Source organism: Crinia signifera, chromosome 6 (assembly GCF_055691185.1).
Source record: "Crinia signifera chromosome 6, ASM5569118v1, whole genome shotgun sequence".
Taxonomy (NCBI): Eukaryota; Metazoa; Chordata; class Amphibia; order Anura; family Myobatrachidae; genus Crinia; species Crinia signifera.
In genome coordinates this window covers 92,414,728-92,442,390 of record NC_139222.1, presented here as the reverse complement: position 1 = coordinate 92,442,390, position 27,663 = coordinate 92,414,728, and the positions used below count along the sequence as shown (strand labels likewise).

The window sequence follows — 27,663 nt, the reverse complement described above, 5'->3', positions numbered from 1 at the left end:
TGCAGAGAGGGGCGGGCCTTGTGTGCTGCTGCTGCTGCTGCGCTCTCTCGGTTGTGTGTGTGGTGACGTGCTGTGAGGTCAGTGGCTGGGGACTGGGGAGGCACTGGCAAGTCTCTCACACACACACACGTGATTACTGTGATATGGTGGGAAGTGACCGTAAAATTAATTTGAATAGTACAAGTTCTTTATATTATTCTTCCAGTTATTCTTATAGTCAAAACTCTGGAGTGTAACATGTACCTGCCTACCTTGTCCGCACATCATTGGGTGGGTATGGGTGTGTGGTACTGTGGGTCTGCAGAGACTCCAGTCCCGGGCTCAGATAGAAAGGGGGCCCAGGACTGAAGTCTATTAAGTATAACTTTTCATAAACTAAGTTCACATTTCCTGTGAAGCAATGTAGAGGTTTAGTAGTGCGTCAAATGCTGCGGGCACTGTAGGTCTCACCAGGCATACCGGGGGTCCAAGAAGCGTAAAGGAGGCCCTGCCTATTTTATCAGTCCTGGGCCCCACAATTTCTGATGACAGCCCTGTGTACAGGAGGTGGCTTTGAGGATGCTGGCAGTCACAATACTGACGCCGGCGTCCCGACAAAACCCAGGAGATCATCGGCGGAATGCTGGCATCCCAAATGTCTGTATGCAGGTAGCATTAATGTTAGGCCAGGGGTGAACCCCAGACACTAAGGCAGGCATGTCGAAACTGTGGCTCTCTAGCTGTTATGAAACACATCCCAGCATGCCTTGCCATAGCTTTAGCATTCTCTAATAGCAAAACTGTGGGAAGGCATGATGGAACTTGTAAATTCACAACAGCTGGAGTACCATCATTTGGACATGTCTGCACTAAGGTGAGGTATCACATGCGATATCTCTTCAAATGACCCGGCAGCTCCTCGGCGGCTTGATTGCATACATTGCATATGGTCATTATGCATACGATCTATCGCATGCAATACTATTCACCGCCTAGGGTCCGATAAATCCTTGCTGCAGCAATGAGAATCTGTAGGTTTGACCATGCATCGGATCGAAATCATAAGTAAGTGTCATGATTTGACACTTTTTTAAATGATCTATCAAATGAGCATTCTGTCCACTGTGCTGAGACAGGTTAGTGTTGTATTCATTTATTTTTCCAAATGTAAACTTTAATATGGAGTGTATAGAATGATACGTATTTTCTGTACAGGGAAAATAAATTCTGATAATATTTACCAATGCTCATACTGTCAGCCACACTAAGACAATATTACACGCAGAGGATGTTTTCAGGGATGGCTCGAGGGACAGGCTGACAGTCACTGCTCAGAGCACTGTAGCCTGGGAGTATGTAGTCACAAGAAGATGGAGAGACATACAGCAGAGGTGAGAGTGACAGGCAGGAAGCTCTAAAGCGGCAGGAGTGGCAAGGCAGAAGGTTGGAGACACATAGGAAAGGAACCTGGAAAGACAGTGATACGTTGAAGGAGGCTGGATTGACAAGGGGCAGGAGGTTAGAGAGACAGTGATGTGGACAGAAGGTTAGAGTGATGCAGCAGGAGGCTAGAGAGTAATGGGGCAGGTGGTTGGAGAGACATGGGACAGAACAATGGAAAGACACAGTACATAAAGCTGGAAAGAGGAGGCAGAAGTGATGGAGCAGGAAGCTGGAAAGACAGTAGCCTGGAGTGCCAGGAACTGCTGGGCATCCCCATGCGAACGCCCCCTGCCCACCTCGATTGTTACTACCCAGTTTGTTTTATCACTGTTTCCTATTTTAAAGCGCAACAAAATCTGCTGCACTATATAAGAAACTAGTAAAGAAATAGTTGAATTTTTTTCCCTGGAGGGGACGTGATGATACGTCCCATATTTGGCCGTACATAACCCTTGAACCCAGCCCCATTTTGTGAAGGCACACCAGATGGCAACCAACATATAAGAAACAATGGTACTTGTTTAGTTTCACGTCGGCAGCGTCTCAGTCACAGCAGCGTCTGTGTCCCCTTGCGGGGCTCGCTACGCTCGCCACGCTATCTAAAATCAACTCCATGCCAACATGGAGGGTATGAACCAATTTAACGCTGGCATGGACTTTATTTTAGATAGTTTTCCGAGCGCCGAACCCAGAAGTAGCGGGCGGCCATGCTGCAGCCGTGAAACTAAACAAGAACCGAAACAATTAAAGCTACCCCTATATTAAGAAACCAATTGTAACATAGAGATTAAAATGTTCACAAAATTGTGGTGCGCGGGGGAACCCAGTGTGGCCACATTTAACCCTGGCTCCAGAATTTAATCATCATTCATGTCCTTTCTAACACATTACTATGTCTCTGCATTATCTGATTGGAATCTTCCTCCCTGCACCAGTGGAGACACATTTTCCATGGCTGTTCTGACTTTGGCTGCTGCTGGAACTGCTACACTCCTGTCTTGACTGAGCTTGAGCTGCCTCAGCTGTCCGGGAGACAGTCCGCAGTAGCTGAAGTTCCAGGATCACAGTGTGTGTAAACTAAGTATTTCTCCTGGCAAGGAGTCTGTCTGCCTACCCTATTACCATTACTGTTTATACAGTATATTATTATTATTGACCTGCTGTTCTACTATACAATGCATGGGCTGGCTTGCTTCTTTGCCCAGTGTTCATAAATGGTGTCCTATAATTTACAAACAAGGCCTCATACTGACATCTAGCGGAGAATACTTTAATTGCAGTCTGTATACTACTTCGTGTTTAGTGCTAGTTTATCAATGACAGCTTCCGACTTGAAATGTATTATTGAGGATAACTTTGTCAGGGATTCCAGATTATAGGAGATTATAGTGGACCAGTCTGGAGATGACCAGAGTTGATAAGGGTATTAAGGGGCCTACACATGTAGTGACTACATTGCTCAGAACACTCCGCAAGATCACTCAGCCCCAGGGGCAGATTGGCCCGCTGGGAAACCGGGCCATTTCCCGGTGGGCCAGACCAGATTTCGTCTGCTTTCCCCGTCCTGGGCCGCTGCCGCTAACCACAGCCAACAACTCCTGGGGGCAGAGTGACATACCTAGTATGTTAGCTGATAGGCTCTGCGGAGAGAGGGTGACTGGGATGGCTGCCAGTGACAAAGATGGCAACGGCCGGTGGTCATTGAGGAGAGCTACTGCCCATGCCCAAATGCAGAAACTCCTCCTCCCATGAGACTTTGCACCGCAGAGCCGAGCGAGTTTGACACTGACTGAAGTCAGCCAGCAGCCTTCTCCTCATCCTCCTCCATGTGGGACTTTGCACCGCAGCACCGAGCGGGTCTGACACTAAAGTCAGCCGACAGCCAGTCCCCCCCCCCCCCCCACGGCAATGCATTAGCACTCTCTCCCTCCCGACTATCCCCACGGGCTTCTCCACTTAGAACTGGCCCTGACCCCGGAGATTAGCTAGATTTATCCAGTCGATAGCAACGTGCTGACCCACGCATCCCTATAGCTATGCCCAGGGCCAAATTGACTGGCACCTCTGCATCGTAGGCAGAATCCAATCGGGGCACAGAGAGAGCTGCTGGACTCGCATTTCCAGGAGAGATGGGGGCGGAACACACGGCAATGCCCCTCACTTGTGTACACCAGGATCATCAGAGTGGCAGTGAAGGACCCGTTCTGAAGATAGCCCGGCAGCTCACCGTTTCTGCCCTGCTGTCAGACAGCTTCAGTTCTGCACTGCAGAACGAGCCGACTTCAGCGGGACCTTTAAGGGTGACAGCCAGTGCGACAATGTTGTTGTTGTTGTGATTATATAATGAATCAGTCCTAGAGACCTACAGTTGAAATATTATGTGTCAGGTCGAGCTGCATGGCCACTGTATGGGATGCAGTTCAAAATCCCGACACTTTCTCCATCCGTGGGTGTCCACGACACCCATAGAAGGAGAATAAGTTAGTGTGCCGAGCGTAGCGAGGCACCAGGCCCGCTGCGTGGCATGCGAAGAGAGCCCGCAAGGGGAGGCGATCCACGTCCCCCCCTTGTCGGGATTTTGGCGTCGGTATTTTGAACGCCAGGATTCCGACCGCCTGGATTTCATATCAATCCCCACTGTATAATCCTCCTAAGAGACCATTGTAATCAAGTACCAATTTAGTACTAGAAAAAATGTGTGAAATAAAAGCTCCTATTGATTATACGTACACCAGCTAATTAGAAGAATGGTATAGCAATATACAGATGTAGCTCACCTCATTCAGACGGAGCTTCTTGTCAGTCCCCGCTGCCTCCCTGCACCCCCCCCCCCCCCCCCGAGTAAAAAAACAGTGAAAACCCCCATGTCGACCTAGACCATGTCGACCTAATGACCTGTCGACATTGCAGTATGTCGACATATTGTTGGTGTCCACCTAATGACTGTTGACCATCTTTAGGTCGACCATACAATCCATACCCTAGGCCACCACAGAAAAATAATACAGTACATAATGTGGGCCGCCACAGGAAAAAAATAAAACACATAGGCCGCCTCAGGAAAATAATACAGGACACAGGCCGCCACAGGAAAATAATACAGCACACAGGCCGCCACAGGAAAATAATACAGCACACAGGCCGCCACAGGAAAATAATACAGCCCACAGGAAAATAATACAGCACACAGGCCGCCACAGGAAAATAATACAGCACATAGGCCGCCACAGGAAAATAATACAGCACATACTGTAGGCCGCCACAGGAAAATTATAAAACACATAGACCTCCACAGGAGAGTTATAAAATACATAGACCACCACAGGAAAATACAGCACATTGGCCGCCACAGGAAAATGATAAAACACATAGACTGCCACAGGAATATTATAAAACACATAGACTGCCATAGGAAATTTATAAAACACATATGACTGCAACAGGAAAATTATAAAACACATAGACCGCCACAGGAAAATAATACAGCACATAGTCTGCCACAGGTAAATTGCCCCCCCCCCCCCCCCACACACACACACAACAACAAGTCACATAGCCACCCACCACCACTTGATATTAAAGCACATAGCCCCCTCCCCCTCTCAGAGGATAATATTACTCCATAAAGGCCCACACAGAGTTGCAGAAGTCAGGGGGGGGGGGGATAATTTGTACCTTCGGATGGAGCAAAGCATGAGTGGCACCATACAGAGCACTAGCTGATGATGTATATGGGTAGCGATGCATATACAAGTGGTGATAGCATGTATCCCTCAGGTATATCACTCGGGTGCCGGACTGGGTCCCGACAGTCTGGATCCCGACAGGCATTTACCCGACGTTGGGATCCCGACTGTCAAAACACAGACAGCCGGGTTCCCGACGGCCACCGGCTAATTTCCCTCGTGGGGGTCCACGACCCCCATAGAGGGAGAATAGAATAGGTGGCTCGCATAGCGAGCCATCGTGCCCGCAAGGGGCTTTGTTGCGCTCACCATGCTGTCTGGGTCCGGCCAGTCGGGATCCTGACGTCGGGCTAATGACTGTCGGGATCCCGACTGTCGGACCCCTGTACCACACCCGTTGTATACACCCTTTTAACATAATAAGCTTTTAACATAGTAACATCTAACAAGATGGCACTATGCATATGTGCAGAAGATTACACAGCAGCCATCTTGGTAAGGATTAAAGCATTCCTAAAGAAACAACATGGGGTCTGCACAGTAGCATACTCCACATCTCAACACAATTGAGGTTTTAGCTACCTGTGGCTCTCCATTTATAATACAGTAGAAGTACCAGGCCTCTGTGGGACATTCCTCATTGAAAACTGGTATAGCGCAATGGTTTGAGCATTTCCCATCCTTAATCGTTGAAGACCTTCTTCTTAAAATATTCGAATACTCAACCACAACCTTTACTGTGGCAAAATTTACAGAAGTGTATCTTAATATATTTCATAGATCGGTACTTGTGTATTATCGCCCGTTACGTAGTTAGCATAGCGGCGCTGTCAGAATCAGCGTAGTGTTCGCGCGTCTAGTGTAGTCAGCGTATCTGGCAGATACGGCGCAGTGTTCCTGTGGCCAGAGTAGTCAGCATCCCTGTCAGATTCGGCGTACTGTTCCCGCAGCCAGCGTAGTCAGTAAGCGTTACGCAGTTACCGTAGTCAGTCAGAGGTGAAGGTGAAGTGACTGCGTAGTGACTGCAGAACCTGTTACAATGTTTACCCTGCCGCAGACAGAGGAGGAGTCAGTGTTTTTTTTTTCAGCAGCACCATTTGCTGCCACTGATACGAACCTGTGTTAATGAACACCCAATGTGCCTGAGTATGAAGGAGTGCATGTGGCGCTGCCATATTAAAACCTGTCGTAAGAAGTTCAGTCTCCGTGCGGTACATTGGTTCCTGGGGTGCCGTATCCCATTTCTGACCCTCATACGTTTCATTTATTCATGGGCAGAGGAGCTCACAAGCATATCCTGTGAGCAACAACTGAAGTTGTCAAATAAAACCACGGTGCTATATGATAACCTGATGCGGGAGGCCTACACCGTGGGCTTAATGTCGCAGCCCCAACGCCGGATTGGCGGTCCAGGACAAATAGTTGAGGTGGATGAGAGCCTCTTTGTACAGAGGAAAAGTAATGTTGGACACGTGCTGCCTCAACAATGGCTGTTTGGAGGCAAACAGCCACCCTGATGGCCGCCATAAACAAATATATCGAACCAGGGACAACTATATACTCAGATTGCTGGCGTGCATATAACACCGAGCAGCTGGAGCAGGCAGAGTACCACCATGCACGGGTGAACCACCGCTACAATTTTGTTGTTCCGGACACTGGGGTTCACACCCAAAATACTGAACGCCTTTGGGGATCGTGTAAGTGGTGTTTTTCGTTCGTCCACCCACCTCCTTTTAGTCTGTTAACTCTTATGAGTAGGGCCCTCCTTCCTCACGTACTCACCCTACCTCTTTACCTCACCTGTGCTCCTGTCCTGTTCTTCCCTTCCTCTACTTCATCTTCAGTTTCCTCAACAATTTCCACACCTATTTCTGAACTGATGCTGATTTTAGTTCTACCAGCTATACCCTATTTATGCTGTATTTTATCAACACACCCTGTACGTTACCTTGTAATTTGTTTTTTGTTTGCTATGTACGGCGCTGCGAACACTTTGTGGCGCCTTATAAATAAACGTACTACTACTAAGTGGTGCAACAAAAGGCAAAGGGGCACTGCACGCCAGAATCTGGACTCCTAGTTACAGGAATTTATATGGCGCAAAACTCTTGGCGCAGAAAACGTTTTCCAGCGTTTTCTTTATGCCTCAACTCTGCTCCCACAGACTGACAAAGCAGATGATGACGCAGATGCAGACACAACTGCATCTACTTCTGCTGCAGTTTCTGTGAATGCAGAATCAGAATAACAGTTTTATTATTTTCTTTGGTCTTTATAATTTGATATTATTGTACTTTGTTAAATTGATTTTTTTTTATTCTTTATTATTAACTAAAATCCAGTTCTCACATGTCGTCATTACTGTCTCAGATGTATGATATGGCTGGTGTGAATGTGTTCCTGAAACGAGGGGACGCGGACCGACTTGTTCATACCCCCACTATCCACGTTGGCGTGGAGATGATTTTATAAAGTGTGGCGAGCGCCGCAAGCTAGCCCTGCGAGGAGATGCGGATTACTTCACATGTATTCCGCTTCCCCTCGCAGGGCTTGCTGCGCTCGCCATGCTTCGGGCTCGGTGGCTCGCCACACTTTATAAAATCAACTCCACGCCGAGGTGGATAGTGGAGGTATGAACAAATCAGGAGGACGCATAACCCGTCCGCTCGCCACGCTTCTGGATGGCGTGGATAGTGGGGGTTTGAAAAGGAGGCATTTGTCAGTATGTAACATGGAGCACTGGCAAATGCCTCCTTTATTGTGCATAAGACGCACTTGCACTCGCATACCCCCTTTGTGCAGGAGACGCACGTGCGACCGAACTCCCTAACCCCATCTCCCTGCCGCAATAATTACTGAGACGCAGGAGCGTCTGAGACGCATCTGCATCTCAAACAGTTGGAGCGCCTCTCCGTCGGGGACAGAGCTATGGATGCCAGGGCCAGAGCCGGGCTGCCGCAGAGTCCCTGCGCTATCTACGCCAGGCAGCCGTTGGGCTGCCATGAAGTCACTACGCTAACTACGCTAGGCAGCCGTTGGGCTACGCTGACAGCGTAGCTTAGGCTACGCTAAAAACGTAGCGTGGCGCCGTGCTATTGCACAAGTACCCATAGATCTTATATTATTATTTACCCTTATAGGGGATTCCATATTGGCATTTTAGATAGTCCCAATTGCCCAAAATGTAACCAAGCCTCAGCAGAATTATTTCATTGTTTTTGTTCTTGTTCTGTTATTAAAAGATTTTGGAGACAAATTTGGCCCTTTACCATAGACCATTTAGTTAATTATGTCCCTTTCACGCCAGATGGGAGATATTTGGTCTATTGCCTCCTGATATTAGAATCCCTCGTGCAGTTTGAAAATTGCTCTTGGCTAGATCAGCACACACTCCACCTAATGTTATTGGTACTTGTGTAATATCTGGACGCCCGATTATTTGATTGTATGCTATATAACTTAAGGCATACAATCAGATGCGACGCAACACGATTTTGCAGTAAAATCGCGTTGATCGCATCGCGACCAAATCGCAAGCGATGCGATGGACGCAATTTTCCACAGGATTCAATGTTTAAATGGTCCTGTTCATTTCCCCACTATCCAAGTGGGCATAGAGTTGATATTATATAACACAGCGAGCGCAGCGAGCCCCGCGGATTACTTAAAATGTATTCCGCGTCCCCTCGCCACGCTATATAAAATCAACTCTATGCCCACTTGGATAGTGGGGAAATGAACAGGACCATTTTAACATTGAATCCTATGGAAAAATCGACCCGATCTCAAAATCGGGCGTCCCGTTATTACACAAGTACCATGTTATTTTATTTAGGGATAAGCTTTTCTTTATTTTTCCTATGGATTGGATAGTGGCATTGATCCAAAAAGAGAAGAGTACCAAAATAAATTTCCATACATGAGAGAGTTTCATAGCGGTCCTGCCTCTCACTATAAAAGAAAATATTTATGAATGTTTCCAGAAAACTTTATCGATCCTTCCATAACAATGTGAGTTTCTATGCTGTGCAGAAAGCAAACATATATTATTATTTTATTGTGATGTAAAATGTAGACATTGTCATTACTAACCAAGGAGAGGATATGATTCTGTTGCAGCTCCTAATATATACTTGTGATGTATACTTTATTACATATGTTGTCACTGGCTGAAGCTTCAATAAAATAAATTTAAAAAAAAATTCGAAGTACCAGCATGTCCTGGTAGGGCATACAAATCACAGGCTGCCGATCAGGATTTGTCACCTTCCAAGACTATTGATGCAATATACAAGTACAGACACATCTATGCTTCTAGCAGTCTGTTAATTGCAATACTAAAAAATATGCCGCTGGTAATAAGCCTCATTAATAAATAGGGCCCTGAGTCTGACTAAACACATTAATACAGAAAATGATCCATCTTTAGATACCAGAAATACCTACTTCAGCGCATACAGCAGTGATAACTGCGGCACCGGGAAGTCCTACAGCACAGATATAGGCAGAAATAAAGGGTAGCTGGCATATTCACAATGAGCGGGTATGGGTAAAAACCGGACAGGACCCCGGACCGGACACTACAAGCTCTGGAATGCAGAGTTTGATGCCCGGTCTGTGTACTGTCCCGGGGGGCTGCCTGTGACAGCTATCACCAGGGAGAGGAGGAGGGGGAGAATGAAGCCTCCCTGTATGGTCCGAGCATGCAGCAAAAACCTGAACAGTCCGGAACACACAGGGAGGCTGTAATTGCCCCTTTCCCATGTCCCTGGTGAAAGCTATTATAGGGACCCCCGGACAAGCCCCCCCACCCCTGGACCGGACACTACAAGCTCCGGAATACAGAATTTGATGTCCGGTTCGGCTTTCCCAAGGTTTTTTCCGGGTCCGGTTTTACATAGTCCCACAATGAGCAGTGTTACTGAGTGATGTCCCGTCCCCCCCCCCCCATTCTTTTAAGGAAGGAGCAACAGACTCCAGAAACCTGCATCTCTCTAGCTCAGGCATGTCCAACCTGCGGCCCTCCAGATGTTGTGAAACTACACATCCCAGCATGCCTTGCAATAGTTTTAGCATTCCCTAATAGCAATACTATGGCAAGGCATGCTGGGATGTGTAGTTTCACAACATCTGAAGGGCCACAGGGAGGACATGCCTGCTCTAGCTGGTTTGGATAAATAACTCCCAGCATGCTGTGCTTTGGCATGAGAGTCATAGTTTGCTTGTTTGCATATCGATTTATTATCACCTTCAGAGATTCTTGATGCCAGATATAAGAGTGGACACATTCACGTTCCTCCAGAAATTGAGCACTTATGGGCTCCCAGATCTTTGATTATAATTAAGGGAGGGTCGATGACTCATCTACCAAGGAAAATGCATTTGGCTCTCTGTAGGGTTACCACCTAGGACCTTTAATTCCGGACACATGTTAATTACACAGGTTCTGTGGCAGTTTAAAATCAGGTGAAGTGGAGTCTTGAAGTCAGCTAGCCACAGAACCTGTGTAATTAATATGTGTCCGGAATTAAAGGGACTAGGTGGTAACCCTAGCTCTCTGCTAACTCATAAATCATATTCCTCAGACACTGGTAATTAATTAGAGGCAGTTGCTTTGATTTGTGATTCAAATGCAGAACACTACAGAGGTGTGTATCAGCATGAGATAACTAAACAATCACTATGTACTATCATTATTATGTTTGCTGGTTATAGCACAGATACAGCCTGAGGAAAATAAAGAAACATGATTTAATATTTTGAAGGAGAAAAATGTTTCTGCGGGTATGGATAAAATCCGCACCCGTACAAGACCCCGGAATGCCGGACCGGACATCAAACTCTGCATTCCGGAGCTTGTAGTGTCCGGGGGTGTCCTGTCCGGGGAGGCTGCCTGTGACTGCTGTCACCAGGGAGAGGGTGAGAGGGAGAATAAAGCCTCCCTGTATGGTCCGGCATGTGGCAAAAACCGGAATGGTCTGGACCACACAGGGAGGCGGTTATCTCTCCTTCCCCATGTCCCTGGTGAAAGCTATCACAGGCATCCACCTGGACAAGACACCTCCAGGAAGGGACACCCCCGGACCGGACACTACAAGCTCCGGAATGCAGATTTTGATGTCCGGTCCAGCAGTCTGGGTCCGTTTTTTGCATAGGCCCTGTCTCTGCTCACAATTTTGAGAGTAATGTTGTAAAATCACCTGCTTAACCTATCTACATCTAGGCTTGCCATAATAAAGCCAGCCATACATCTACAGATGGATTGTCAGATTGGGCTGGTTGGAACAATATCTTGGTTATGGATGAGAGCAAATGACGGTTGACCATATGCTTTGAAGTGCTGGAAACTGTCATTTTTGTTCCAAACTGTCATTTTTGTTCCAACCAGCCCTATCTGACAATCGATCTGTAGATGTATGGCCAGCTTAACACTTTAGTTGAGGACACCTATGATTTCCACAGGTTCTGTGGCTGATTATCAAACCAGGTGAAATGCAAACTTGAATTTAACCAGCTGCAGAACCTTTTTTAATTAGTATGTGTCCCAAATTAAAGGGATACTATGGCAAGCCTATTACAGTATACACTATTTTATCATTATTTATTTAAAGGGTGGTCTAAAAATACTGCAGCACCACATAGTGAGACCGATAAAGAGACAAGGAACTCAGATGAGGTTGAAGGAACGAAGTGCAGATCTGAGACAAAGGTAAAAGATGCCTCAAGAGACATTAGAGTCTAGAGGGAGAATGCTGGAATAATAAGAGCTAATGAGAAAGGTGTGATCACAGGACTGTAGAACATAAAAAATGCAGTGGGATTAGTATGAGGTGGTGAAATGATAACTGATAGTGGGGAAGATATATTAAGCCTGGAGAAGAGATAAACTGGAGATAAAGCACCAGCCAATGAACCATGCTTGTCTACCTGCCCATCTCCATGAGGGAGACAATACCCAGTTCCTGGACATAGTGTATGATTGCCATCACCTGTCGTGAAACACTGTTCTTATCAATTAACTAGCTTACCACAGGTGATGACAATCATACATTACCAGGGAAGTCCAGGAACAGAGCATTTTCTCCCTGGAGGAGAGGATCAGGTAGTCAAGTAGGAAATGAACTGTGCTTGAAAATTACAGTTGGAAGTTCATTGGCTGGTGCTTTATCTGCTTTCACCTTATCTCCAGTGTATCTCTTCTCCAGGTTTAATATATGTATGGATAGTATATGGTGAGGGGAAACGGTCATCTGTCAGACCAGAATTAGGTCGACTGTCCCCAAGGTCGACAGGGTTAAAGGTCGACATGGCTCAAGGTCAACATGACTTAAGGTCAACATGGGCCAAGGTCAACATGGTTTTAGGTCGACATGAGTTTTTCACTGCTTTTTGAGCCGACAGGCGGTATTTCATGCCCTACCATCCACTAGGGCATGGTGGAAGAATAAAATAGTGTGCCGAGCGCAGCGAGGCACCGTGCCCGAAGCATTGCGAGCAAAGCGATGGGCTGCGGTTCAACTCCAACTGTGTCCATGTCGACTGTGTCAACATTCGGGTCAAAAAAACAGTGAAAAACTCATGTCGACCTAATGACTGTCGACATTGACCCATGTCGACCTTGAGCCATGTCGACCTTTAACCCTGTCAACCTTGGGGACAGTCGACCTTCCGGGGTCGACCTAATGACTGTAGACCTAAGTCTGGTCTGACAGATGTACCGATTCCATGGTGAGGGAGTGCTGGAAAAACTGAAGTTTGGCCAGAGTGTGGTCAGCTAGCGTAGACCATTGTGTACCATAATTGGCAGGAAAATTGGAGACATTTGGAGAACAAAAACAGTTATATACTGGGGGGGGGGAGCAGGTGTCAGTGGCAGATTGCGGTGGGCAGGAGGGAGTGTATCTTGTGTCAGGGGAGAGGTGTATGAATTGGCATTTCTGGTAATAGCTCTGAAGGTGTTAGTTAAGAAGCATTACATTAATTAGATTCAGGGGGGAGGAGAGATTGCTGAAATAGTGCAGTGGATATGGAGATAATGTGAGATGCAGGACAGATTGGAGAAAGAAAAACAGATGTAGCGCAGAAACAACGGAGTAGATAATTCAGGGTTGCCTACCTGACCCTCTCCGTCAGGGAGAAAATGCTCGGTTCCTGGTAATGTATGATTGCCATCACCTGTGGAGAAACACCTTTCTTATCAATTACCTAGCTCACCACAGGTGCTGGCAATCATACATTACCAGGGAAGGCCCAGAACAGAGCGTTGTCTCCCTGAAGGAGAGGGTCAGGTAGGCAACCCTGAGGTAATTACACCTGTGCCAATGAGTATATTTATAGGGTTCAGTGCAGTGGCCTAACTATACATTTTGCTCCCCCCCATGTAAAAAATACAGTGCACTCCGAAAGAGAGACATGCCATCTCACAAGGACCATACACAATAGTAATCCCATTCCAAATTACACCACACAGTAGCACAACAGAACCAGTGGCGTAACTAGCCATTTGGTACCCTGTGCCAGAAAGGGAATTGGTGAGTGCAACACCACCACACTTAAAATAGGAGAGTGCGCGCCAAAATGTAGGAGCGGTGCTTCATGGGGAAGGGGCGTGGCCATATAAAAATACTAATAACATTGTAATGCCCATTATCTATAATGCCACACAGCGTAATGCTCCTTACACAATATAGCGCACACCATAATGCCCATATAATATTACAACACACATTATGCTCCACGCAATGCCCCGAGTACACCTACATATGACTACATAATGCCCAGAGTTACCGACAGTAGTAGCGCTATATATATATATATATATATATATATATATATATATATATATATATATATCTCTGTACAAACAATAGAATGACAAGGAGCGCCCAATAGTGCATTAAAATTGTATTTTAATAGACATAAAAACATCCATCCTGGATACAAATATTAGGGACTCGTACCAAGATATAAAACACTGTGGACTGGTTACCACACGGCATATGAGTAAATACCACGGCAATACAGCTGGGCATCCGTCTGATCCAAGGTCCCGCCGGACATCCACGCGCTGGCTTGCAGTGCAGCGATCCGGGAGACCAAAGCCAAAGTTTCATCCAGGTGTCAGATGTTTTTATGTCTATTAAAATACACTTTTAATGCACTATTGGGCGCCCCTTCTCATTCTATTGTTTGTACAGATTTTTCACTCCGTGGATCCTGGAGTTGTTGCTTGTAGAGAAGGGAGCTGCGGCCATTACTGAACGGTCATAGTGCTCATTAACCCTTGTCGGTCTGAACAGGAGGCTCAGGACTACTGGTCAAGTTCAAATAAGTGACTTTACAGCACCTATACTCGCTTGTTTAAAAAAAAAAAATATATATATATAAACGCAAACAGTTACCGACAGTAGCAGCGCAACTTATACTGTACATAACGACCAAACCAGTAGTAGTATCACAACTTATACATAATGCTCACACCAGTTGCCAACACTAGTAGAGCTGCCTGTACATATGTCCACACCAGTTGCCGACACTAGTAGCGCTGATTATACATATGCCCACACCAGTTGCCGACACTAGTAGCGCTGCCTGTACATATGTCCACACCAGTTGCCGAAACTAGTAGCGCTGATTATACATATGCCCACTCCAGTTCCCGACACTAGTAGCAATGCCTGTACATATGTCCACACCAGTTGCAGACACTAGTAGCGCTGCCTGTACATATGTCCACACCAGTTGCCGATACTAGTAGCGCTGATTATACATATGCCCAGGGCCGGTGCGAGCTGTCCCAGCACCCTAGGCAAATCTTCCCTCGCCGACACCCCCCTCTGCCGCGGGACACACTTCTCTATCGCCGCCCCCCCTCTCCTCAACATAGCCGGGGAGTGGGACTCCCACCCCCTGGCTTTCTTCAGAGGCTGCTGGAGCAGAGCCCTCTCTCCACCCAGCACTTCTCATCCGTGCCGCGCAGATAGCACTGTGGCTATCTGCGGGTGAGCTTTTTTTCAATGACAGATCCACTGTCATGGCCGCGCCTGTGATCAGCGAGCGCACGGGCAGTGGCAGGCGGGCGGGCGGCAGCGGCACAACACGCAGCCGCATACTGTGTATTGTGTGTGTGCCGGACAATCACTTGTCCGGCACCTGCCCCCGCTCCCACTGAGTGTAGTGTGACAGACTCTCTGTCTATCACACTCACTTGTCCAGCACCCGGCGCCCACGCAGCCCCCGCTCCCCCAAGCAGTGGCGGGGGCTGCCTTACGCTATCTCTGCCACTGGTTCAGTGATATTGTGAGAGCTGCCTGTAAAACCCCGTACACACAGGACGAGTCTGGCCTATATCGCTGGGTATGCCCATGGCAATGCAGGCGTGTCTGTGTCTGTGTCTGCATGGGGCGGGTGGCTAACGTCACACGATATCAGCACCCGCCCTGAATTCAGCCATCTCCAGCCAAGATAAATGTCAGTTCAGACCGATTTTTATCTGCGACCAGCAGAAAAATCATTCGATGGTGAGCGACCATCGAATGATTTTTCGGCCGGAGGCCACATGCGCAATGATTGGGCAGCGGGGTGGTGGGGGGCAGCGGGGTGGTGCTCGGCTGCGAGTATATGCCGCGTAGCACACAGGTCTGAGTCAGGCCAAAAGTTTGTACTTTTCCTGATGTCAGGATATCAACCTGTACAACACCCAGCACTGTAACTGTATTGTTATAAAGAAGTCAGATATTCTGGTTCACAGGAAAGGATGACACAACTGTACCGGGAAACATTAAACTAGTTTCAACACGGCTCTGTCCTGGAAGGAAGGTGACGAATATTGTCTGATTCCTCACCAGGAATTATTGTAGTTTTGGTGAGGATCAAAAAAATTTGGTCCGGATTAAAGGGTCAACAGTGTCCAGATAGACAGTCAATAGGTCAACACCAAAATGTCGACAGTGACAAAAGGTCAGCATGGAAATGGTCGATGCATAAAAAGGTTGACATAAGTTTTCCAGATTTGTGGTGTCAATGTCAACACCTGAACACATTGACCCCCAATTAGTGCAGCATGTCCCTTGCTGCGCTCGGCACACTTTACGGATTCCGCATGGATGTTACAGTTTGAAAAATTCCGAAAAATCGTGAAACATTCATGTCAAGTTTTTTGTGTCGACCTTTCCCGTCAACTATTTTTAGTTAATGTCGACCTAGTGCATGTTGACCTTTTGTAAATGTCTACCTTGTGCAATGTCTACCTGGTGCACACCAGGCAATTATCAATGAACTGCGCATGCGTATGGGCTGCAATGCATTTGCGCGGAGCCTGCAGGAAAGGAATCCTGACACTTTTTCCTTCGCTAGCTGTTCGCAAGGTGATTAATAGGAAGTAGGTTGTAAGCTTCCGAGCAGGGCCCTCCTACCTCCATGTCGGTATGTATCTACCCAGTTTGTTTAATCACTGTTGTCTCCAATTGTAAAGCGCAACGGAATATGCTGCGCTATATAAGAAACTGTAAATAAATAAATAGGTGTCTGGGGGTGGTTATCAGCCGTTAAGAGGGAGTGTTAAGAGTAACATAAGGTGTGCCCCCCCCCCCCAAAAAAATGCTGGGAGTGTCAGTTTTTGTACCTGCTTGTACCTGCTTCTAAAATAACACCATGTCATCACATCAAGAATTCACATACTGTACTTACAAGAATTGTAACCATACTGTAGGTATATGACCACAATTTGACTTTTGAGCCTGACATTCATAAGGGTACTCTAAATATCTGTGTTACACCCTCTACACATTAAACGAGTCCCAATGGGATGCCGGCATTGCAAGTGCTTACACGCTTGCGATGCCATGGGGAAAAGGGAGCGACAGTGGGGGGTGTGACCGTCATGCTGCAGCCAGATGAGGGAGAGAGACCTTAACGATATGCGGAAGCGCGCATCAATAACCCTTTGCACTCCAAATTTTTTTTTTTGCAATTAAAACAGTTTGGTTTAAATGTTTAAATTCATTGTCATTTTTTATTTGTTTTATTAAAAAAATTGTCTTCATTGAATGTTGAACGATTTTAATGTTCTTATTTTAAAGTAGCTCACCATTGGATCTGCTACTAGCCAGGGCCATCTTAACAGCAGTGTGGGGCCCTGGGCAAAGCAATGCACTGGGGCCCTTAACCATTCTCCCCTCCTAGGGATGGTGGGGGTGCTATCAGCAGCAGCTTTGATGTCCCACGGGTGGCAGGGGGTGCTCTGTCTTCCACTCAACATGTAGGACCTGGAGCAGTAACTTCTGCTAATTACTCCTTTACTGCACAGGTGGTGGGAGGGAGAACACTAACATTCTACCACTGCAATTAGGGGAAAATAGATACAATTTAGGGGGCTGTCAAAAGTTAAGCAACAGTAAAGTTTTAGCCTATATAGTAGCCAACGTATTACTTTTAAGCCCCGCACACACGGGGGACATATATTGCTGAGCAATATATTGCTTGTGTCTCCTGTTCATCAGCGACCAGAGATGGTCGCTGATGGAAAAAGAAACTGCCGGGGGGAGCTCGGCAGTGGAAATCAGCTGGTCGCAGGAGCATGTTCCTGCGACCAGCGATCACTACAGGGGTAAAAACGTGAGCGCGCACCTGGCGATATACCGCCGGTGCACACTCCCATCGCGGGCAATATGGTCGCTCAGCGACCATATTGCCCGCGATAGTACACAAAATCGCCCCCGTTTGTACGCACCTTTAGACTACTCCTTTATTCCCCAAAAGAAATTGCTTGCCAGAGCTTCATTCATGCATTGATTACGTTTTAATTTGGTGTAGTTGGGTACTTTCAAGTCAGTGATGTTAAGGACCACCATAAGGGACTTTTAGGAATTAACCCTTTATTGAGGCAACCTAAAGTAGCAAGTTTTAAAGGGCAGCAATATGAAAGGAATTAATATAAGTTTGTGGGGAGAAAAGGCTCTGTGACCACCCACTAACACCCGAATTCCCTTTAATGTGTTCTCTTCACAAGTTCACCGTATTGTATGTCCTTGTGGGTGCAGTGCAGGTTGTGTTTCTGCAATCAGGGGTAGATTTATTAATAGTTGATCAGGGGAATATGCGCTATCCCCGTGCAATATGGCAGGGAGGGGATAGTGCTTCCCCTGATCTATGACAACCGTGATGCGGGTGTTAAACAAGCGGCGGTGCGGGACAGGAGGGTTAACGCAGATGCAATATTTTAAAAGGGGCGCCTGCGCGTTACCTGATGTATGATCCGGCGATGTGGGGCTTTGTTTGTTATGGACCCCTGTTCCGGATCGCCATCTTGTTCTGACGCTGCGGGTCTCCTTCTTCTAATGATTTAAATTGGTCTATAGTGTAACGTGGCGCTTATCTCCAGGGGTCTGCCTGATCTATGCTGAACGGTGTCTCCCAAACACCAAAATGAAATAGTGACAGAAAATTATGGGTGGTATACATAACTGGGCGCTCCTTTTTTGGTTGAAAATAGCGCCGGGGGGGGGGGGGGGGGGGGGGAGGTTTGTATTGACTACTTCCCTTATATCTCTGTGGATGTCTCCTTTGTGGTGAGATTACTCGTGTTCTTCAATTTTGCCGCTCTCAAAAATGTGTAAACGGAGAAAAAAAAGAAAAAATACAGAGCAATGTTAAATACAGTTATGGACTCAAATATATATTTCAAATTATCGACTTCCTTTATAAAAAATGAGAGTGGTGGCATACCGACCAAATTTATTGGATGAAACAAATGCATCAAGGCATTTTTTTTTAAATCATCAAGATGGCGTACCGGTACTCACGGTAAGTTGAAGATAATAAAGCTCATCAAGGTATCTTTCTCTTGTATTTTATTCTCAATAAAATGAATAAACAATGGTATAAAATGTATAAAAAGCAGGTTGAAAGTGGTGGATGGATGGCGCTTAACGTGATTTTAAAGTGAGGTCAAATCCATATATCGCTCACAGTAAAGAACACAGGATTGCCTATCCACCTCACCCACCTCTCTCCGTGATGAGCACAGGTCTGGATCAACATGTTTCGAGAGTAATACTCTCTTCTTCAGGATCCTATATACTTCACATTGCTCTGTATTTTTTCTTTTTTTCTCCATTTACACATTTTTTAAAGCGGCAGAATCGAAGAACATGAGGAATCTCACCACAAAGGAGACATCCGCAGAGATATAAGGGAAGTAGTCAATACAAACCTTCCCCCCCCCCCTCTATTTTCAACCAAAAAGGGACCACCCAGTTATCTATATCACCCATCATTTTCTGTCACTCCTTCTTCTAATGGTCAGTGCCGCTTGCTGGTCTCCAGCAGTTTCAAATTAAAACCGCACATGCGCCGGGTATACAGCATCCCAGCTTCCCCTGCGAACCTTGCCTGGCGCATGCGCAGTTTTAATTTGAAGACACCGGAGACCAGCAAGTGGCGCTGACCACATGCGATGAGGACATAGCACCGGAAAAGAAAACTGACTCATTCACAGCCATTATGGGAGGAAGCGTATCCCCGTCAAATGGGGATAACGCACTCCCATAATTTATATAGTTAAAAGATAGTACATTCGGGCGATGTGCGCGGCAGCTTCACCACGATAAAGTGGTGAAGCGAAACTGGATCCCTAAGGATCGTTATGGACATGTTAATAAATCTACCACTCAGTGAGAAACACGCTGATCCATCTATCTCCTCCTCCACACATCAGTAGTCAAATGCTATCATTATGAATTTTCTGCAAAGCAATGTATGAAAGAGCAGAGCTGCACATTACAGAATTGCAACCTACTGTCATTTTAAGTTGACTGCACTAAACGTATTGTATTGCTCTCACACTGGTAAACCAAAAAATATCCAGTCAGCTCACTGTTCTATTGGGGTTTATGTGAAGTTGCACTCATGGTTTGTCCTAGGAGCGAAGCTTGCTTTTTATTCTAAAATGGCTGAGGGTTTGTTATTCTAAAATGGCTATGGCAGCATGAGTTGTGGCTGCATGGACTTGTAAGAAGCGTCGCCTACATCTTCTCTGTGGAGCAGATGTATGAAGCAGTGATAACGGAGAAGTGATCAAGTGCCTGGAAGTTCATCACCGGCCAATCAGCTGCCGACTTAGGAGGATATTCTGGTTGGTGGGTAAATTTCCGAATTCTTTCGGAGCGGACCGCAGGCCACGCTGTGTGGACATTGTAAGAACAAACGCCCACAGGTCCTCCGCATACGGACGGACTCGCTCTCTAAGAAGAGGGTGTGTTTACGGACAACATCCAAACCGTGCGTGTGCGTTGGCCACACAAAGATTCTGCACGGTCTTACAGCGTCAGAACGGACGTGAAGCTGCACGTACGCACCGATGCGGTGTATTTCCGCAAAACTCACGACTATTCTCTGAACTCATAAATCTGTCACATGACACACTTATGCAATTAGGCTACTTCATTAAAAATTGTTTGTTTGTAATTGGAATCAATTAAATCCTAATAGATACTTAAACACATTAAACACATTACTACCACTTTACATTAACCCTTACATCAGGGGTCCTCAAACTACGGCCCGCGGGCCAGATGCGGCCCACTGAGGACTTTTATGCGGCCCGCCTAGTGTGCCGCTGCCCAAGTGCTGGCGCGGCAATCACTTTCACTTGCCTTACATGCCGGGAGGATGGGCAGGCTGGCTGGCGAATGGACGGGCGGGGGAGTGGCCTGGGACGTCAGGGGAAGCTACAGTGTCTGCCGGTCCGTCCCGTCTCCCTGCATAAGCTTCTCCTATGCGTCTGACGTCATCACGTCACGCGCTGCGGCTGCACAGAGGAGAGTAGCTTACAGAATCCGGAGAGAGGAGCCGGACAAGAAGGCAGCACGGAGGGAGCAGTGGCACTGACTGAGCAGACACTGACTGTGTCCCAGTCCACACACAGTCTACTCTTGACTGTGTTCTTATTATTAGAGGTGCGTTTTTTTTATACTAACATATTTAAAATGATATATATGTGTATATATATGTACATATATATATGTACACTGCGCAGCATGCACTGTACATCCCCCGCCTGTTGTGGTGGCTGCCGTTACTGTGTACAGTTGTACACAGTAACGGCAGCCACCACAACAGACAGGCGCGGGGGATGTACAGTGCATGCTGCGCAGTGTACATGTGTATATATATATATATATATATTATTGATTCAAAACAACCCTCCTGCGTTCGCCTTTCTGTTTGAAAAAAATGGCCATACACACCCAAGTCCGGCCCTCTGACAGTCTCAGGGACAGTGAACTGGCCCCCTATTTTAAAAAGTTTGAGGACCCCTGCCTTACATCATGTGAAGTGAAGTTAAAGAGTGTAATTAATGAGTAATGAGTAGAGGAGTGGATTGTATTGTGTTCAGCTGACAGTGGTTCAGGTGCGGCCGTACTAATTGGGCGATCCGAATGCCTATGAAGACCGCATATTTCCTGCCTGTTGGTTCGTTTGCAGTCGGTGTTCTGTCCGAATGCACGCCTACCAGAATTAGTGCACTCCCTTGTGTACGCCCATGTTTACGCCCAGTTTAGCCCACTTTGAAACTACGCCCCTGTGTAGTTCTGAATGACGCCCATATTACGCCCATATTTCCCGAGTGAATGCGGTGCACATTTCTGTACGGTATTAGTGAGAATGAGTACGGAGACCGTGCGTGGCACATGCGCATAGCGTTGCCCACGCATGCGCAGACGGCTAAAAAACGCCATCCGAAAGAATTCGGAAATTTACGCATCGACCAGAATAAGGCCCTTAGTTAAGTTACAGGCTGGGTTTAAAAAGGAATAGTCAGGAGCCGATTGGCTGGTGATAAAGTACCAGGCATTTTATCACTTCTCCTCCGTTATTACTTCTTCACACATCTCCCCCTGTGTTACTAGCAATGTGGACCCAGGGAAAGTTTCTAACTGGAGAGTTTCTAACCTATTCACTATGTGGGGAGTTTATATGTCCTCCCTTTGCACTGGTTTCCTCAGCATACGCTGGATTCCAATCACACGCCACAAAACATACTGGTGGGATAATTAATTTCTGGTACAAAAAAATAATCGTGTATGGGCAAAATTTAATAGGTTGAGAGATTCAGAAAGTGAGAGATTTGGTGAGAAATCTCCAAGTTTTTTAAGTGCCAATCATTTACACTACAACAACAGTAGTTTGATGTCGCAATGTAAATGATTGCCGCTTCACTTTCTGAATCTCTCATCCTATTAAATTTCGCCCTATGTGTCCATGTGATATCGAATGTAGATTGTAAGTTCCATGGTGCAGGAACCAACGTAAATGACTGTAATATGCTCTGTAATGTTCTGCATAATACATGTGCACTATAGTATATAAATACTGTAACTGGTAATTAAGCATATAGTTCAGTTATGTTGCATAATAATCACACACACTTACTTTCTTGGAATTATTAACAAATATTATTAACGTTAATTAGGAAGCAAAATTAGTTACAGGACTTCCTTCTGGTAAGTTGTCTGGGATGTAAATACAATAAATTTATGTCGCAATCAGATTTCTAATTACTGCTCTTCCTGTCAAATGTTTTGCCAGTCAAGTGTGACTTTGTCTTAGGTATAGCAAAATTCCACTGTTAAGCGCAGCCACCTCTTACTGGGATACATGAGCACCAGGGTGTGTGCGTGCGTGTGGGGGGATACGAATTACCCAGGCCCAGGTCTGATAGAGGGGCCCAGTTGTTGGTCTGGTCCTCCCCCGTTACCTTGAGGCCGAAGCTGCAGCAGCTCTTCTTCTCAGCTCAGCGCATGCTGCTATGTGCTGGGGTGCAGTGTGGCCAAGGAGGCATTTATAGTACTAATTTTTATTTTATTTTAAGGGTATATGGCCACGCCTCCCATGATTAGGAAATACCTGGATCCGTCCAGGCTCTCTACTTCCCTGCTGTTACATGATGTATTATTTGACTTCCCACCATGACCAGGGTCGCCCTGTAGGTGTAGGTGCTGCTGCTGGGGGAGGGGGGTCAATAACACTCCCCCCTTGACATTTTTACAAAATTTTACCGGGGCTCGGCATACCTCTCGGCGGCCCTGACCATGACCAAGATTTTCTATATGTAGCAGAACCTTAGTTGGGTCTGATTTTTGCAGATATTATGGGCGGTATTCATTTTTCTTCATCAGCATTTCAGCTCGCTATCCTTAGGGGTGGTGAGCTGAAATAAGCGAATGTGTGTCTGAACCTGGCCATAATGTGCATGCTCAAAAAAATAGATCAACTGAATTCCCCCCTACCATCTCCTGTCATTTTAGACGGGAGATCGGTTGCAATATAAAAATTGTATACCATCCTATGGGCCCTATTCAGACCTGCTGGGCTGTGTATATTCGCTGCCTAGCGACCAGGTAAAAGCTGCCCCGCCCACCCTGCTGCTCAGACACTTGCGTAACTCTGCGAGCGGATCTGTACGCTTACACATTGGCTCACATGTGCCCACACAGAGGAAAAAACATTTGATGGCTATCCACTATTGAATGATCCTCTCTTTTCCTCAGGTAAAAGTTAGCCTGGACTTACCTTTATGCTGGCCGTTCTTTTGTGAATTTGGAGGTGGGCGCTGACGTCATGTGACATCATCTCCCCACCGAGAGCAGGCATGGGCACGCCAGCAGTTCTAGTGGTCTGCCCAGCGTTTCTATGGACGCGCACACAATTTTTGTGGGCACGCCCATGAAACACTAGCCAGACCCCAGCGACCGCCCCCTGCCTGTCACTCATTTTGCGAATGCCCAGGCAAGTGAAAAACTTGCCAAAGGCGTTCACTCCGGGCATTTGCATATATGCATGAGCGACTATGTGCATGCGCACACCCCCACCTTAGGAGATGGGGCCTAATTCGAACCTGTACGAACAGGTCTGTATGTGTCTTAAACAAGATTGAGCAAATGGGTGTGGATCAGTTGGTCACCAGCAAGTTGTTAGACAGTCATAAGGTCAACATGCATTTAGGTGGACATGTGTGTTGGTTGACATGCAGGAAGGTCGACATGAGTCTAGGTCAACATAGGTTACATCGCCTGGGGGGGGGGCGCAGTAGGCAGTAGACGTTTTGCCTAGGGTGCCAAAAAACCTTGCACCGGCCCTGGACCTAATGGTGTCGGCTTAATGACGGTCTAACAATTTGCGGGTGACCCAATGACCGTATCCTGAGCAAACAGCATGGCACTCATTTCTGAGCAGTTCTACCTTAAATATCTCATCCAAATTAGCAGCTTTAGCCATTGTGAGATTTCCTGTTTGTGTAACTGTGCCCTCAGAGTGACAAACTTCATTACACAATCAGAGGCTCTGCTATCTGTCATGACCGTTCCATTGCGTATGCAGCACTAAAGCCACAATTCATGAAAGTCAAACCACACTGGGTGACAGTGTTCCTGATTCTGACTTTGATAACGCAATCAAGATAATTCCGATAAGTGATATTCTTGTCTCCTAAATAATGATAATAATTTTGTTCAACAGTGGCTGCAAAAAATAGGCAGCTGTTCATATGAGTTTATTATATATTTTGCAGGTAGAAATCAATTGTATTGGAGCAATTATTTACAGTCTATGGGGGAGATTCTCTAAAGCAGAAATGCGGTAAAAACCCTGTTATCAGGGTTTTTACTGCATTTCTGTATGCGCCAATGGCCATTTGCAGTGGCAGCGCTGCAAAAGCTGGCGATTCCCTGTTGAAGCCTATGGTCTTCTTACTGCAGCACTACTGTGAGGGATCTGTCACGGCCCCCCGCCGTTCCTGTCACTCTGTGCATGCGCAGACGGACTCCTGGGTCTCTGACCCGGAAGTCCAGGGCCGGCACCGCATCGCAAGGGACAGCTCTTATCGCAAGAGCTGTCCCTTGCATTAATAATCGCATATGTTAGAGCATATGTGATTATTAACATACATAGTTCCAGTTACATAGTAGGTAAGGCTGAATAAAGACTTGCCTCCTTCGAGTTCAACCTAGTATGCTTATATTAAGTTTTTTATATTACACTTATGTTTCTTATTTGAACCCCTGGATGTTATTAGCCAATAAGTGTTTATCCAACCTTGTTTTGAACGCATTTATTGTGGGAGCCAACACCACCTCTCCCAGAAGAGAGTTCCAGAGTTTGACTGCTCTGACTGTAAAGAAATTTTTTCTTCTAACTGTACGAAATCTTTTTTCTTATAATCGATACTCCTGCCCCGTGTCCTTTCTTCATTTCTAGTAGAAAACAGGGTGTTTGACAGTTCCTTATGTTGGCCCCTGATATACTGGTACATGTTGAGCATGTCTCCCCTTAGACGTCTCTTTTGTAATGTAAATAATCCCAAATTTTCCATTCCCCTAATAAGCTTTGTTGCTTTTTGGATTTTTTCTAATTCTGCGATAATCTCTCCTCATAGGTAAAATTTTCCATTCCCCTAATAAGCTTTGTTGCTCTTTGGATTTTTTCTAATTCTGCGATGTCCTTTTTAAAGTGTGGGGCCCAGAATTGTACTCCATATTCGAGGTGTGGTCTGACCTGTGATTTATAGAGGGGCATAATTACTTTTAAATCCCTAGTTTCGATGCCCCTTTTTATGCATGCTAGAATTTTGTTGGCCTTTTTTACTGCTACATTACATTGGGCACTACATCCCAAGTTGCTATCTATTAGGACTCCCAGATCCTTTTCGAGTACTGACTTACCCAGTTCCCTCCCACTCAGATTATAGCTTGCACACTGGTTGTGTCTCCCAAGGTGCATGACCTTGCATTTATCCAGATTGAGCCTCATCTTCCACTTTTTAGCCCATTCCTCTAGAATGAACAGTCGATTAAACGCTGTCCCTGTGTGGGCATAATAATGTTGCAATGCCTGTACCCGTTGGTCATTCATCGTGCTTGCTGATCCCTTTCCATGCAGAAAGAAAATGACCTGTCTTGCACGATTTGACACACATTATTCTATATAATGAACGATGTGCCAATAATTTGGTAATGATTTGCAATCGTGAAATGACCCATGTGTGTGTGCATAATATATTTTGGCCAGGAGTGTTCTGGGGCTACACACCAGAGTTTTCGAGAAAAAAAAAACCAGGGCCATCCCTTCCCACTAATGTCTGTCGGATCGTAGAAGTGATCCATTGTGGATTAGCGGTTTGTAGCCCTGGGCAAACTTGAAATGTTAAGATTTTCTTCTCTAGTGTTGCACCACAGGCAGTCTCAATTCTAATGGGGCCCCCAGTCTTCATAAAGAATGCAGTGTGTGTGGTCTTGAAAGGTTTTCTGCCTTCTTGTAGTTCCTTTCCATGTACCAGACTTTGGAACTCACCATTTGACTTTGATTTTCTAATCCATGTCTGCTGATCTCTACAAGCTGTGCACTGATCCTTGGATAGACCAGTACAAGAAGTACTTGTTTCCTGACACATCAAAAAAAGGTAACCAACATCTCTTTGAGTTTTGTTTTATTTATCTCCATATTTACATAGTTGCATGTGATGGCAACATATGCTGAAGCGCAAGATGAGACCTAATACAGGTGGTGCACAGCATAGGCTTAAATAGCCAGTGCCTCTTTTGACTTTGTCACCATTGACCTTGAAAGGTAATTTCACCATGAATGCCCCTAGGGAAAAGCTCAAGACACATAATGAACAAGAGCACAGAGCAGGCAATGAGGAAGCAGAGCTCTTTGGCCAGAAGAGAAAAAGGAAAACGGCAAAGCAAGACTGAAGGCCCCCACACACTGGAACAATTTTTTTGTCCGATTGTTGGCCAAAAAATCGTTCTAGTGTGTGGGGGCCTTGAGACCCTGTAGGTAGACCCAGCAAGAAAGTGCTATGGAAAGATTCACAGTAGTACTACCCGCCACTACCAGCAATGATCAACAACCATAAAGGATTTACTAGGGTAATCAGTAGACTTTGAGCATGCATTGAGTATGCACTTTAAAATGCTTTATCTAGGAACCTTCTTTGGAAATGAAGGCCTTCTAAGCTATGAGTAAGTAAAGTATTACTTTTGAGATTTTTAATCAATGATTCTCTACATTCCGCAGGAAAACAGGAGAAGGAAGAACATGAAGAGAGGAGAAGCCGTTCAGAATGAAATATTAAATACTTATGTAAGCCCCATGTAAGATATAGTCAAAAAGCCAGCATATGACTTCTTATAAAATGTAAAAGGTCCTATTGTTCTCCTCTTATTATCTATAGCCTTGCAGTTGCAGGAAGTTTTGAGACGGTTGTGCTTGCATCCAGTTTAAAAGCAGAGACTCAACTGTAGGAACTACAGAAGATTGGAAAGAAAAGGGAGTAGGTAGTCATGAATGAACTTCATATACAATGAAGAAGACTGATGCCATGACCAAAAACTCTTTATTATGGTCATTACGGGTTATCCCAGAGGCAATAGATGAATCCATTTATCCTAATTAGAAGATGTCTACATCCTGAGGAACTTTTCTAAAATCTTGGTTGACTGTTTTAGACTATGCTTTGGACTGATGGTGGTAACATTTATAATATTTTAGA

The 27,663-nt window shown here is 45.9% G+C and overlaps 1 protein-coding gene and 1 long non-coding RNA gene across 3 annotated transcripts in view; one reads left to right on the top strand and one right to left on the bottom strand.

Annotated features, from left to right (window-relative positions):
* Positions 1–12,082, bottom strand: part of LOC146007815 (uncharacterized) — a 145,502-nt gene extending 133,420 nt beyond the window's left edge. Inside the window, exon 1 of the mRNA XM_083146471.1 lies at positions 12,039–12,082. Within this exon, the coding sequence (XP_083002597.1) occupies positions 12,039–12,081 (43 nt within the window). The 5' untranslated portion in view covers position 12,082. The remainder of the gene's footprint in view (positions 1–12,038) is intronic.
* LOC146007816 (uncharacterized) lies at positions 14–27,663 on the top strand. Of its 2 annotated transcripts, XR_014444407.1 has the most exons (5): positions 14–77; positions 11,723–11,820; positions 26,505–26,568; positions 27,189–27,254; positions 27,346–27,663. It is a non-coding gene; the product is annotated as an uncharacterized LOC146007816 (long non-coding RNA). The 2 variants fall into 2 exon arrangements; XR_014444406.1 differs by lacking the exons at positions 14–77; positions 11,723–11,820 and having other exon boundaries at positions 25,528–26,568.